General features: G+C 54.4%; 6 protein-coding genes across 6 annotated transcripts; 5 read left to right on the top strand and 1 right to left on the bottom strand.

Annotated features, from left to right (window-relative positions):
• Positions 1-755: 755 nt before the first annotated feature.
• On the top strand, positions 756-2,275 carry AB675_10064 (Autophagy-related protein 37; the record flags this gene model as incomplete). Its single annotated transcript, XM_018138807.1, has 2 exons — positions 756-777; positions 921-2,275. The coding sequence occupies 2 exons, from the start codon at positions 756-758 to the stop codon at positions 2,273-2,275; spliced, it is 1,377 nt and encodes a 458-aa protein (XP_017996624.1).
• A 755-nt stretch (positions 2,276-3,030) lies between these two features.
• AB675_10063 (uncharacterized protein) lies at positions 3,031-4,904 on the bottom strand (the record flags this gene model as incomplete). Its single annotated transcript, XM_018138806.1, has 3 exons — positions 3,031-4,374; positions 4,568-4,796; positions 4,846-4,904. The coding sequence occupies 3 exons, from the start codon at positions 4,902-4,904 to the stop codon at positions 3,031-3,033; spliced, it is 1,632 nt and encodes a 543-aa protein (XP_017996672.1).
• A 310-nt stretch (positions 4,905-5,214) lies between these two features.
• AB675_10062 (putative WD repeat-containing protein) lies at positions 5,215-6,452 on the top strand (the record flags this gene model as incomplete). The annotated part of the gene is made up of 2 exons (XM_018138805.1): positions 5,215-5,255; positions 5,309-6,452. 2 exons carry the CDS (start codon positions 5,215-5,217, stop codon positions 6,450-6,452), a joined length of 1,185 nt encoding a protein of 394 aa, XP_017996655.1.
• A 956-nt stretch (positions 6,453-7,408) lies between these two features.
• AB675_10061 (Spermatogenesis-associated protein 20) lies at positions 7,409-9,405 on the top strand (the record flags this gene model as incomplete). Its single annotated transcript, XM_018138804.1, has 3 exons — positions 7,409-7,471; positions 7,517-7,634; positions 7,685-9,405. The coding sequence occupies 3 exons, from the start codon at positions 7,409-7,411 to the stop codon at positions 9,403-9,405; spliced, it is 1,902 nt and encodes a 633-aa protein (XP_017996574.1).
• A 77-nt stretch (positions 9,406-9,482) lies between these two features.
• Positions 9,483-9,794, top strand: AB675_10060 (uncharacterized protein; the record flags this gene model as incomplete). Its single annotated transcript, XM_018138803.1, has 1 exon — positions 9,483-9,794. The coding sequence occupies one exon, from the start codon at positions 9,483-9,485 to the stop codon at positions 9,792-9,794; it is 312 nt and encodes a 103-aa protein (XP_017996686.1).
• Positions 9,795-11,607: 1,813 nt separating this feature from the next.
• AB675_10059 (uncharacterized protein) lies at positions 11,608-13,180 on the top strand (the record flags this gene model as incomplete). The annotated part of the gene is made up of 4 exons (XM_018138801.1): positions 11,608-11,727; positions 11,774-12,182; positions 12,232-12,662; positions 12,704-13,180. The coding sequence occupies 4 exons, from the start codon at positions 11,608-11,610 to the stop codon at positions 13,178-13,180; spliced, it is 1,437 nt and encodes a 478-aa protein (XP_017996581.1).
• Between the last annotated feature and the right edge of the window lie 210 nt (positions 13,181-13,390).

Below are 13,390 nucleotides of genomic sequence, written 5' to 3'. Positions count from 1 at the left end.
TTTCATTGATGCTGCAGTCGCTGAAGACTGTCAATGGGCTGGTCGGGAGCTTCGTGGCGACGCCGAGTCAGTGCTGTGCGGGCTGCTTCCCAGCAACAGACAGATACCGAAGCCCGCTGTGAGAATAACCACATCGAACTTCGGAACCCGCCATAGTATTGGAGGCCCATTCAACCGTGGCGGCTTCCATAATGAACATGTAGTAGGCGCGTCTACGATATCGTCGACATTCTAGCAGACGGCCTAGGTGTGAGTGCTATCAATTTACTGAAATCGTACATCATTTAGCAGGCACGTGTCTTGAGGTTGGTAGGAAGAATGACCAAAGTCAGTGCCAGTGCCGAGGCAAGAAGTACCGAGATCGCTAGGATCGAATGGTCGCCGCACCCTGCATCAACACTGCATCGATCTTCTATCTCGGCATCATTAATAGATCTACCACTAAGTCGTTGACAGCTCTTGGTCACCGGGCATATCTAGCATGTATGCATAGACGCCATTTTCACGAAATGAAGAACAAGAACACGAACACCAACGGCCAGATGTCCTGACCTGACTCGAATCTCGACCCATCTTTCCGCCGCTACTGCACCTCATCCATCTCACCTGCAGTCATTTTTGTATGTCACGCCTCAGGCACGACGAGCTTCTTTCCACTACAAGGGAAGGCGCTGGCGCCTGTCAGGCCTTTATTCACAGTCTCCTACAGACTCATCCATTCGGAACAATAGATATACAATAGACCACGGGCAAAAATGTCTACTTCGGACTCAGTAGGTATGTCGACTCGCATGCATATCATAACGACCACGCCTATTGTTCGACTCGTGCCCTTACACTGCGCCCGTTGCCTGAAACTCTCCTTCTCCACCCCTCCCCACCGCCATCTGCAGTACCAGCAGCTCACATTCCCACTCCAGACCGCGTCTTCACCCACGCGCTTGCCACAGTCCGCCGCCTCCCCCGAACTGGCTCTTCCCGCCCTCCACCATCCGCCCGCCTCCGACTCTATGGCCTTTACAAACAGTCCATGGAAGGCGATGTCGCCGCCATCCTCCCACGCCCCGTGCTCCCTCTCCCGCCATCCCCACCACCAACGCAACAAGACCACTTTCCTACAAATCGACCCAGTATCGACAGTACATTATCAGGCGACGACAATACCAACAACAACGAATCCTCGCCCTCGCCCGCACCTCTAACGCGCCAAACCTCCAGCACTTCCCAAACCCAGACACAACAACAGCCGTCGCAGGTGCGGCAGAACTCGTCGAACACAGTCCACCGCTTCGCCAGCCGCGACCTGCGCACGCGGGAAGCACAAGCGGAGATCGAGAAATGGGATGCATGGCACGCGTGTGCCGGGATGGGAAGGACGGAGGCCAAGAGAAGATATATTGAGGCGCTGATAGGGACGATGAAGGAGTATGCTAGTGGGACGAGTGAAAGCAGGGAGTTGGTGGGAGAGTTGGAATTTGTGTGGGGGCAGATCAGGAGCCAGAGTGGTGGATCAGGTGGCAGTGGCGGGAGCGGGAGTGAAGGCAGGGTTGTCAGAAAAGAAGGGAGCAGTGGGGAGGATGACGAGGGCGAGAGTCCGAGGAGGAGTGGGTTACTGGGACTGGCTGGCAGCGGGAGCAATCAGGAGACGCGGACGAGGGCGAGTGGTGGAAGCCAGCCTCGGTCGAAATCGAAGCAGAAGCGGCGACGGCCTAGAGAGGAGCTTGCTTCCGATGGTGGGCGGTTACGTGTCCTCAGCCCCATGTCCCCACGCGGATCCGGTAGCGAAATCGTCGAGGGCCGTGACGCCGACGACGACATCGATTCCAACAACGATGAAATCCCGAACGACGACCTTCAACACACAAGACCAACACGTCTCTCCGCTCTAGAAGCCCAACTCCGCCATCTAAGCACCGAGATCGCCGCCCTGAGGGAGCAGCTTTCAGCTAACCACCTCCTCGCTTCATCTTCGTTTTCATCACGAACGCACCCGAACTACCGGACCCTGCCCTTGAAATGGAAAGTGTACTACACCGCCAAAAACTACCTCCGCTGGATAATATCGTTTGCGGTGCGACAGGCACTGGTTGGAGCGACATTTCTGGTAGGATTGATACTCTGGCAACGTTGGAAAGGAGGAAACCGGAGAGCAGAGGAATGGGCCCGCCGGCGATGGAAAGATCTCAGAGCGCTCGTGGAGAGATCTGGACTGGAGGATTGGGTGCCGTGGTTGATGACGGTCCTGAAGAGAAGGGGAAGGGCAATTGGGTTATAGGTAGGCAGTGCAAGAGAATAGCTATGAACGTTGTCAGGAAAAGGGATCGATGTGTTACGATGATGGTCACGACATTTGATGCCACCAGATATGTAGAGAAGATACATCCGTTGGACAGCGAATTGAGAGCTTGTCTGGAGCAGTACATCCTTAGGCCTGATCCACGGAGTTTCAGTCACGATTTAAGAACATTCGAGTGTGAATGTATGGCCTTTAGGACAAGTGCCATGGGCATGGGCTATCATGGGAAGAACTGATAGCATCTTTGCAGCCCGATCAATGCCAGGAGACCGCAGTCTCGTTCGCGGATCAGCTGCCATGGCCCAAAACATAGCCCGCTTCGTGGTCGCATTCAAATATTCCATGCAGCAAGATCTGCCTCTAGCATCGATGAGTGCAAAAGGCACAGATCCCCTTTGCCGCTTTGCGATCTTGAAGACCTTAACCTTCATGTTGTACAAGTATAATCTTTGCTACCGCCAGTGTCCGTCAGGTCCGCGCGCTGACAGTCCAGCATAAGCTCTTGCCGTGAGTTCAGTCAACGCTACAGCGACATTCGTCGGATATTCTGCCCAGAATGACGAGGGAGAGATGATGCTTGGAGGCTGCGGGTCTTTGGTGCTGGTGGCCGGTCTACCACGAGGGTCTTCGTGGCCAATATCCCCGTCAGCACCGTGGCCGCCACGAGGCCCACCGGATGAGCGTCCTCGGTGATCGCGTGTTCCAGTTCCACGGTACCTATGCGGCCGATCATTCTACGATAGCACCGTAGGAAGCGTGGTCGGAGGAGCAGGAACCCCAGTGCTGCCATCAGCGCCACCACGAGCACCTCCTCTACCTCCAGTGCCTCTGTAGCCGCCTCGATAGCCGCGATTACCACCATATGTCCGTCCACGATAGCCACCTCGTCCACGTCCTCGGTAGCCACCATCGACATTGCCCTGGCCGAAGGTGTCGACGTTCCTCTTGAACTCCTCCTGCCGCTGCTGCCGAGCGTATGACCGAGGGTCTGGGTTGTCTTCGCGATCTTTAGCCTCACTGCTGATGTTGTCGAAGAATGAGCTTGATTTGTTGTACGCCTTGCTTGCGCCAAGACTGTTCTTCCGCTCGGGACCTTCATCTGCACCATCCGGGCTGTCGACAGGCCCGTCTTCCGCGACTGGCGAGCCAGACGCGATTGCCTCTTTGATCAGATCTTCCTTGTTGAACTTCTTGTTGGCGGTCTCGAAATCGTAGTCGGATTTGGGGATCTCGATCTTTCGCCCTGCCTGAGGTCCACCTCGGCCGCGAGTGTAGTCGCCTCGTGGACCTCTCTGTGCGCCTCGTCCTCGTGGCGCGCCATTTGTTGATGTGGTCAGGCTTGCAACGTTCCGCGTCAGAGCTTCGACAGATGTACCATGACTGGCCGGGTTCGGAACAGGTACAGGTGCGGATTTGGGCTGCGCTTTCCCAGGAACGTTAGCCATAGCAGCCTGTACCGCCTCTCGAGCTCTTTGAGCAGCCTCGTCCATCTCGGCTTTACTCGGCCCCTGCTTTGGCGCCGCTTGAGAGGGAGCGGTCTGGACCGGAGGTGTGAAGGACTTCTGGTTCACTGTGAAGGGCATTGCTGGCGCAACCTTGCCCTTAGTAGTAGTCTTGGGGCCGGTCGGGATTGCTGCTGGCGCTGGAGATGGAGCAGCTGCCTGCGCCTGTGGTGCTTTCGAGGGCTTGCTTGCTGAGGGTTGCGAAGGTGCATCTTTGTTATCGACTGGAAGTTCTTGTGTTGATGGTGTAGGTTGCGCTGGCTTGGGTTGTTGAGCCTGGGTCGACGGAGGAGGGACCTGCTGAGCAGGACGATCTATGGGCGGCGGAGGAGGACCCTGGAATTGTGGTGGAGGGAAGCCTTGTCCTGGAGGACCGAAGTAGCCAGGTGGTGGTGGTCCGTATGGTGAGAAGCCTGGACCTGGACCGAAGGCTCCTGGAGGAGGCGGGCCATAGCCACGACCGAATTGTGGAGGACCGTACGGAGGGTAGCCTTGCTGCGGGTAGCCGGGTGGAGGGTAGGGAGATTCTCGACGCTCTTGCGGAGCTGGAGGAGGTTGCGCTGGTCGTGATGAGTTCTGTGAGACAGCAAGGTCAGCTACTAGCATAGCGCGAAGTCTTGAATATTTTGAGAGATCTCAGTGCTCAATCAGAAGGAAGGCAACGGAAATATCCACATGGTTTTACGCATTCGGAACAGGTCTGTGATTAACATCCGGAATATTTCATCATTTGAGCAGGAGTAGAGTGCGGTAGGGGCCTCTTGCTTACCAGTATCGCTGGGTCGTTTGGAGGTTGTTGATTTTCAGGCTTTGCTGTCTCTTCCTCAAGAGCTTTGATATCTTTCACGTCCGTCCCTTTGAAGACAATGTACTCGAACCGGTGGTTCGACGGGGCAACGAAATGCTCAACAGGTCGGTCTTCGGAGCCAAGTGAGACGACGTCTTCCAAAGCTATCGTCTGCTGTTCGGGGTTGATCTGATGTAATGTGCCGACATATCTGATACTGTCAGTACGACACAGTCAGCCACTGTGCGCGATAGACGTACCGAATGTTCATCTTGCTGGTCAGCGCAAAGCGCTGCCCGATCAGATGATCCATACTCATCGTGACGACTGCTAGTGATACGGAAGTATGAGGGACAGCATGAGCGATCTCACTGAATCGCGAAAGAGGCAGAAAGCAGATAGGTTAGAAGGGATTGGAGGTATGTAGTTGATGGTGAGAGAGCGGGCTGCACGAGGTTCAAGTTGATGCCAGTGTTTTCAGACGCAGCAATTGCTTGGCAAAACTTACTCCAAGCAATTCAGGTACAAGCGACGCAAATCTAATCACTACCCAGCAAGCTTGTCATTCCAGATGTCTCGGAATCTTCTCTGTATAGATTGGACAAGTTGTCACGAAACCACATTCAACAATGACGACCGCGATAGATGCCGGCCGCTTCTTCCAGACCGAGTGAGCCAAGCTGCGCGTGAGAGACGAGGTAGGTCTGGCTAACAAACTCCCAGTGAATCCATCGAGCAGATCGAGCGAAAGTCTCGCAAATCTGCCAATACCTTTGGAGAGCCTTTGAAGCTTGGCTCCAAGCTACTTGCCATTGAAGCCGCTGGTCAGCGTGTGGTCTACGTAGCAGAAGCGGCAGGGAGCGTGTCAGAGATCCGTTTGTCGACCAACGATATTTCTAGGAGTCCTCGAGGCCCTGCCGCGCCTCTGACTTGTGTGGCCTTGTGTAGAACAACTGAAGCGACACGTGTCTTCGCGGGTTGTTGGGATAAATCGATATGGTCATACGTCCCTCCAAATGGAGCACGTGTGCAGCCTCAGATCACATCCTTCGCGGCACATGCCGACTTTGTCAAGTGTGTTGCGGTAGTCCCAACGCCGGACAAGCAGACAATACTCATAAGTGGAGGTGCTGATGGCGATGTCCGGTTATGGACTCTAGATGGCAAGGCTTTGGGTAAAATCAGCCCTAAGTGTCGAGCTATCGAAAGTATCGTCCTTGACCCGATGTCATCTGCCGAAGCTCCTGTGGTCTTCTTCTCTACGTCGCAGCGAGAAATCTTCCAAATGGCTATTCCGCCACTGGCCGCAATCAGCAGCTCGGCTCTTCAACTCTCTGCACCAATCGTGGTTCACGAGACCAGCGTGTACAAGATGGTCTTTGATGCTGATGGTGATCTGTGGACTGCGTCCGCCGACAAGACCGCCAAGCACCTCGTTCGCGAAAATGGATGGCAATCCGATACTGTTCTACCACATCCAGACTTCGTTCGTGATGTTGCGGTGCATGACAAGTATGGCCTGGTCATAACCGCATGCAGAGACGAAGAAGTCCGGATATGGAACGCATCAAGCGGTCAATTGGTGCATATTTTCACGGGTCATTACGAAGAAGTCACAGGTCTGGCGCTGGCCGAAGACCTGCTACTTAGCGTCAGTATCGACGGGACCCTGCGTCGTTGGAGTCTTGCTCCGGTCGATCTACAAAAAGCCATCAAAGAAGCCTCCGATCCAGATCTGGCTAAAGATGTCCCTGAACCCGATACAGATCTCTCGATGCTGACCGCGGAGGAGGAAGCCGAGCTTCGAGCCATGATGGAGGGTGAAGAAGCAAGCGTTATGGAAGCAATGGCCAAAGACGAGCAATGAGTGCTGACACAGGCGCTCACGTCATCGTAGAGCACACAGAGACCAGGTTTCCGAGCCTCAGCTCTTCGAGCGGCCGTATGGAGGTCTACAGTAGGTCGTCCAAGAGATCGAGGGCGGGGCAGGAGGTGATCTAATGAGTGATGTCCTCAGTGAGGGTTGCCATATTGACACGCCCAGTGCGTTCGAGCTGCCAAGCGACGCTTGCCCCGGTCTGTTGAGGCCTCGAGCACATTGAAGCCATAGTGTCGTTCCGAGATGCGTGCCTGAGAGTGGACGCCTCGGCGTATGGTTGGGTGCTGGGCAAAGACCCGTCAACGAGCATGCAGTCTGCTCACGAGGCTCTCTGCTTTGGGACGACACGTTGTGTGAACCGTATAGCCCCAACTCTGGGCGTACGTAGTCTCCTAAGACTCATTCATGCGCGTACGGTCGAATCTGCCGGTGATCTCTTTGCTAATCATCCATCGTGTACCGAGTGCCTAAAGGAGCTTAGGTCGATAAGGAAGGTTTGTCAGATCCGCGCCCGAGTCTGGGGAAGCAGCGATCCAATCGTCACCTCGCCTTTAATCATTGCCAATAAGATGGGAAGAAGGCAGGAGCCACTGGGTTTGCCTCGTTATTTTGTCAGATTTTTCTGTTGGTGTCGTCCCAAAGCGATACAGTGCTTGCTTATCGCCCATGAAAAGTCTGATGCTCGACTGACAGGCCGTCTTTACTTGCGTATCAGTGCAAAATTCCTCACATGACCCGCCAGTAGCCGCATTCGCCGAAAAAGTTTTCTCCACGTTATCTATCACTCAGCGCAGAGCCTGCCTCGACGGGCGCTGGGTTCGAGGCCAACTTCTATCGCAAGCACAACAGATCAGCACTCTTTACAACACCACAAATCTACATGATCTGGCGCCAGCAGTAGTATAACGCAGCTCGAATTCTGGTCGATCGCGACCAACGCCAAGATGGCCTCAACAACCGCAGACCTTGGTCTCCAGAATTGTCTGGCCAATAGTCCGTCGCCTTATGTATGTCGCTCTGGAATTCTGATCCGATCCTTCTAACATACGCAGCTTCGAGCGCATAAGGACAACCCAGTCGCCTGGCAAGAATGGAACTCAGAGACACTGGCTCTCGCCAAGACACACCAACGTCTGATATTCCTCAGCGTTGGCTACAGCGCCTGCCATTGTAAGTGCGGCGGACTTCCTTCCGCCTCACCCAGCTCACAAAACGCGCAGGGTGCCATGTCATGGAGCGGGAGTCATTTTGTTCTCGAGAGGTGGCAGGTCTACTGAACTCCAACTTCATTCCCATCAAAGTCGACAGGGAGGCCCGTCCTGATCTGGATGAAATCTATATGAGCTATGTGACAGCCACGGCTGGTTCTGGAGGCTGGCCGCTGAGCGTGTTCCTAACACCAGACCTGACGCCTGTGTTTGGTGGAAGTTACTGGCCGGGGCCAAGGTCGGAAACACCAATGCCGACGGACACCAGCGATGAGAAGCCGCCTACTTTCGTCGATATACTTCACAAGATGAAGGACGTCTGGGCGACTGAGAAGGAGAAATGCATCCAGTCAGCCGCAGACATGACATCACAGTTGAAGGCTTTCGCAGAGGAGGGTACACATTCGAGCTCGGAAGGGTCGCAGCAATCAGAGGATAGTGATCCTCCTGAGCCACTGGATCTGGACCTCATCGACGATGCGTTGGAGCACTTCAAGACGCGATATGACTCGATTAATGGTGGCTTCGCGGCAAGTCCTACAGCGCCCAAGTTTCCTGCTCCCGTAACACTGCAATTCCTGCTCCGCGTCGGCGCCTCGATTGGCTCGACACACACACGCTTCGGCTTTCCAGCGCCTTTGCCCGGCATCATTGGAAAAGAGTCATGCACGAAAGCGGCTTCAATGGTGTTGCATACTCTGATGGCCATCTCTCGTTCCGGCCTACGGGATCAGCTGGGCCATGGATTCCATCGGTATTCGGTCACTCCAGATTGGAACCTTCCGCACTTCGAAAAGATGCTGTGCGACAATGCTCAATTACTTAATTGCTATTGTGACGCGTGGGCACTGGGTCGAGACCCGGAGATTCTTGGCACCATATACAGCCTGGTAGAGTACTTCACAAATCCAGACTCACCTATCGTGCGGCCGGAAGGTGGATGGCACGCCAGTGAGGACGCTGACTCGGTGCCATCAAACCCAACAGCAGACGGTGCGGCACACGAGAAGAAGGAAGGCGCTTTCTACGTCTGGACCTACAAAAGATTTGTTCAGCTTCTGGGCGAGAGGAATGCAAGCATACTTGCAAGGCATTTCGGCGTTAAGCCAGACGGAAACGTACCCGCCTCATGTGATATCCACGACGAATTTCTGAGTCAGAACGTGTTGCACATTGATGCCACGCCGTCAAAATTGGCACAAGAGTTTGCTTTGCCAGAAGAAGAGATTGTCAAAATCATCAAGGACGGGCGAAGTAAGCTTACAGCCCACCGACAAAGCTCGAGACCAAGGCCAGACGTCGATACGAAGTTCATCACGTCCTGGAACGCCTTGGCCATCGCAGCGCTCGCGAATGCATCTTACACCTTGCAGTCCATCGACAAAGATCGCGCCAAACGTTGCCGTGTTGCCGCCACCAAAGCTCTAGCATTTATCCGTACCAACTTATATGACGAGGGCACTGGGCAACTTACTCGGATCTACGATCCTTCCAATCCCACAAGGACTGCCTTCCTCGATGACTACGCATATCTCGTCGAAGCGGCCCTCTGGACTTACGATGTCACCTTCGACCGGTCCTACCTGACCTGGGCCGCGCAGCTGCAAACTCATATCTCCTCCGAATTCCAATCTCCATCCGGCGCGTACTACCAGACTCCAAATGGCGCGTCGGATACCATTCTCCGCCTCAAGCCTGGAACCGACAACACTCTACCATGCCGAACGGCGTGATTGCCAATCAGGCATTGTATCTCTCATCATACGTACCCGACGAGCAGGCTGAGTACCTGACTCAGGCGCGCAATGTGATGAACTGCTTCGCGGTTGAAATGATACAGCACCCGTTTCTATTCACGAATATGCTAGCCGCTGTTGTGATCGATCAAGTTGGTGTTAAGGGTCTGATCGTGCCAAATGAGACGACAGACCGAGAGGTGAACAAGTTGAAAGGCTTTGGTAGGACGGTCGTGAAGAGCGATGTGCAGAAGGTCATGCTCTGCGAGAAGGACGGGCGATGCAGGGAGCTAAAGGAAGGTGAGCTGGAAGGCTGGGACGTTGTCGACTTTGAGGAGGATGGAGGTGAGGAGAAGACGGAGTCGGCCGGCGCACCGCAATCCTAGGCAGTGACGACATGAAATCAGGACGGCGCAGAGCCATGCTATCGGTCAACAGTTTTCTGCTATCGATATAGCCATACGACATCTCGTGACGTTCAGCAACAGGGAGTATCATCCTTCACGGGCCAATACCCGCATTCGTGCCGATCGCGATGGCTCCAGATATTTGAGGTTGGGATGGGCATCGCTGACGGGGCACTGCAAGCACATTCCACGCTTCAGGATATGAATAGAGTTATTTACAGTCGATACCCAGGAAACTTTCCATCACAGAGGACCGTTGGCCGCAGATGAGTGGCGCCGCATGATATCTAGTGTAAATGGTTCGCGAAGCTGCCACAGCATACTCGGTGCCGAAAGAGGCATGGGAGGATCACCGAGTCTCGTCGCGCGGTGTGGCTTGTCGATGGGCCTTTCGCCAGTCATATCAGTGAGATCCGGTAGCAGCTTCGCCGACAATGTGAACACCTAATGTCGGCAAGTCGTCTCACTGCTTTGTTATGATCCTGCCCGCTTCAAGGGATTCCTACATCGGCGGAGCGGAGAGCCGCGGATCACTGCACGAGCTTACTTAAGGTACGACAACCTGGCTCTGAGCTTCAAGGGACATATTGATGGCGACGCGAACCTGGAGTGAGCACCAATGACAAGGCAATCAAACCGAAGATCTGACGCGTCGAAGCTAGCCGACTACAAGTTTGTCAGCGTGTCCTCGCAACTCTGGTCCTACAGTATCGAATACTGTGCGCGTCGCAATATAATCACGAGCATGTCATCACATCTCTTGCGTCGCAGACACTAAGGACACATTGCCCGCGGATAAGAGGAACAAAAGACAGCCTTTCGTAGACAAGATGGCAGAGCAGGGCAAAGCACCACTCACGCTGGCATGGACAGCAATGACGTCGCCAGAAGTCGGGATTGCACCGTGTCCTTGGCGCTCGCCCGCCCACGCCGTTTACTCTCGGAAGGAAAAGGACTTGTTCGTCTCGAGCTCTCTTGCCATGGCGTACAACATGGCGGCCAACTGCATCTGGGCAAACCTCACCACCGGACGGGTGCACTGGGGATGCAGCACAGCACCATGTGCACCTAACCGCTCCGGGTGTGGCAAAAAGCACAACCCAGCCTCTTGAGGCGCGCTGTTGCCTCGGGACAAGACGGTGTTCATGAATTTTACCTGCCGCTTTCCAGAGCTAGGCGGACCTCCGATCAACCACATCTTGCATCATTTGGAAGGTCAATAGAACAATGCAACACTGCTATCGCATTCGCGATAAATAGTGGTGTTCACTACCAGACAGACCCCGCATCGATCATGCGCCCAGAAAACGCTTGTCTGGCACAAGGACATCCACATCGGAGGTGTCAACCTGATTCGACCGGTGTTGTGCGATATGGCAAGCGGCAAGAACTGCCAAGGGCGGCGATGCGACGGTCCAGGGTGTAGCACGCCGTGCCAAGGTGCATGGCCTCTTGTATGACTCTTGGCACCTTAGCACGCGAAGACTCGCAGATGTGCTTGCATACGTCGTTGTGGAGCTGCGGAAACTTGCAGAATGCCCCAACACCGAGTTTACTGGGTGAGCATAGAGGTTGGCAGGGAGCCGTTTACAATCGACCATGATCAAACAGGAAGGTAGCCTCGAGCTGAAGGCGACCCATCGAGTAAAGTTGAGTTGTGCCTGGTTCCCATGCGAGCTAATGCAGAGCTCATGACGATCATTGCTAGCGATGTGAGCCGTTGAAGAAATATATCAGAACAAAGCGTCCGCCGCAAGAACACGAACCCACGACCCTCACATCTACAGTCACTATGAAGTCCTCCACGACTCTAAACTTCCTCGCCACCGCGGGCCTAGCAGCCGCCGCCCTCTTCAGTGAGGGCGAGTATGACCGCGGTGAGGTCCACGAGATGATCATGGGCAAGAAATTCGTGAGTAAGAGTGACGAGTCTCGCGGACACTACTGACATCGCGCAGAGCAGCTGGGACAAGCATGCTGAAGAAGGTGCATACGAGGCCGAGAACTACGTCCCAGTGGACAGCTTCATGCCTTGCACCGACGGCCAGGTTGTTGTGGTAGAAGGCGATGCCAACAACACCTATAAGTGCAACAACATGGACCTGTTGAACTTCAAGCCTCACAGCGCCCTTGGCAGCTTCACTGGCTTCGGGTCCGGTTCATGGGGATGGGTTTCTGACGACGGTCGCGAGTTTGCCGCCATCGGCCAAAAGGATGGCGCTGCATTCATCGAGATCGGACCTGAGGGAGAGATCATATACCTTGGTCGCCTTCCCCAGTACTCGGTACTGCAGCGGTACTCACAGTGGCGAGAGATCAGGATGTACAAGAACTACGTCTTGATCGGGAGCGAGGCCGTTGACCATGGTACGTCACCTGCCTCAACACGGAGTACTCTCCTCTAATATGTGAATAGGCCTGCAGATCTTCGACATGACGAAGCTCCTGGATCTTGATCCGGCGAATCCAGTCAACTTCTCGCTCTCCGACCAGACCGGCCACTTCCTCGACTACGAGAAGATGCCATTGGGTCGTATGCACAACGTGGTCGTCAACGAAGAGCTTGGCTATGCTGCTGCTCTCGGCTCCGCACCTCGCTTCAACCATAGCTGCGCGGCCGGCTTGGTGTGGATCGACCTCTCAGACCCTTCCAATCCCACATCGCCTGGCTGTGCCGGTGAAGATGGCTACGTCCATGACGCACAGTGCGTAGTCTACCACGGTCCTGATAGCCGATACGAGGGCAAGGACATATGTTTTGGTTACAATGAAGACACATTGACTATCTACGATGCAACTGTCAAGACTGGCGTCAACCAAAGCACAATCATCAGCAAACTCAGCTACGTTGGGGCCTCATACACTCACCAGGCTGGTTCATCGACCAGGACTACCACCAGTACATTCTCCTTGACGACGAGTACGACGAGTACGACTATGCTGTACCTGATGGATACCCCGTCACTTATATCATCGATGTCAGCAACCTCGAAGACCCTAAGCAGAGCGGAATTTACAAGAGCAAGCATTACGGTATTGACCACAACCAGTACATCTTCGACGGCCTCGCATACCAGTCGAACTACGGTATTGGTCTTACCGTCTTGGACGTCTCTGGCATTCCAGACGACCCAACTGGCGGCAACGTCGAGGAAGTTGCTGGATTTGACATCTACCCCGAGGACGATCACTTGCCAGAAGGCGGAGTGCTCGATTTCGTCGGAACATGGAGTCATTATGCTGGCTTCCCGTCAGGACACATTGTCATCAACACCATCGAGCGTGGTGTGTTCGTGACAAAGCTGTCTGGCTTTGAGGGACGCGCGAGGGGCAAGAGGCACGCTGCTCCTCGCCGGCTCAGGTAGAAATGGGGGAGGTGGAGAAATGGGTCTGATGGGACCTTAAATATGTGAAGATATCTCCAGCGAGATCAAATCATAATGTCTTGATTGACTAATGAGCAAAGCGTTGACGTCCATAGCGATCTGCCGTCTGTTCGAGTGATCTTTGAGGCTACTCAAACGATAATTTGCTGCCGTGGGCATTTGGTTCTCATCCCCAAAGTACACGTCCTG

The sequence above is a fragment of the Cyphellophora attinorum genome, assembly GCF_001299255.1.
Source record: "Cyphellophora attinorum strain CBS 131958 chromosome Unknown Contig29, whole genome shotgun sequence".
Lineage (NCBI taxonomy): Eukaryota > Fungi > Ascomycota > Eurotiomycetes > Chaetothyriales > Cyphellophoraceae > Cyphellophora > Cyphellophora attinorum.
Note: the sequence above shows the minus strand (reverse complement) of the source record. Positions and strands in the feature narration are given on the sequence as shown.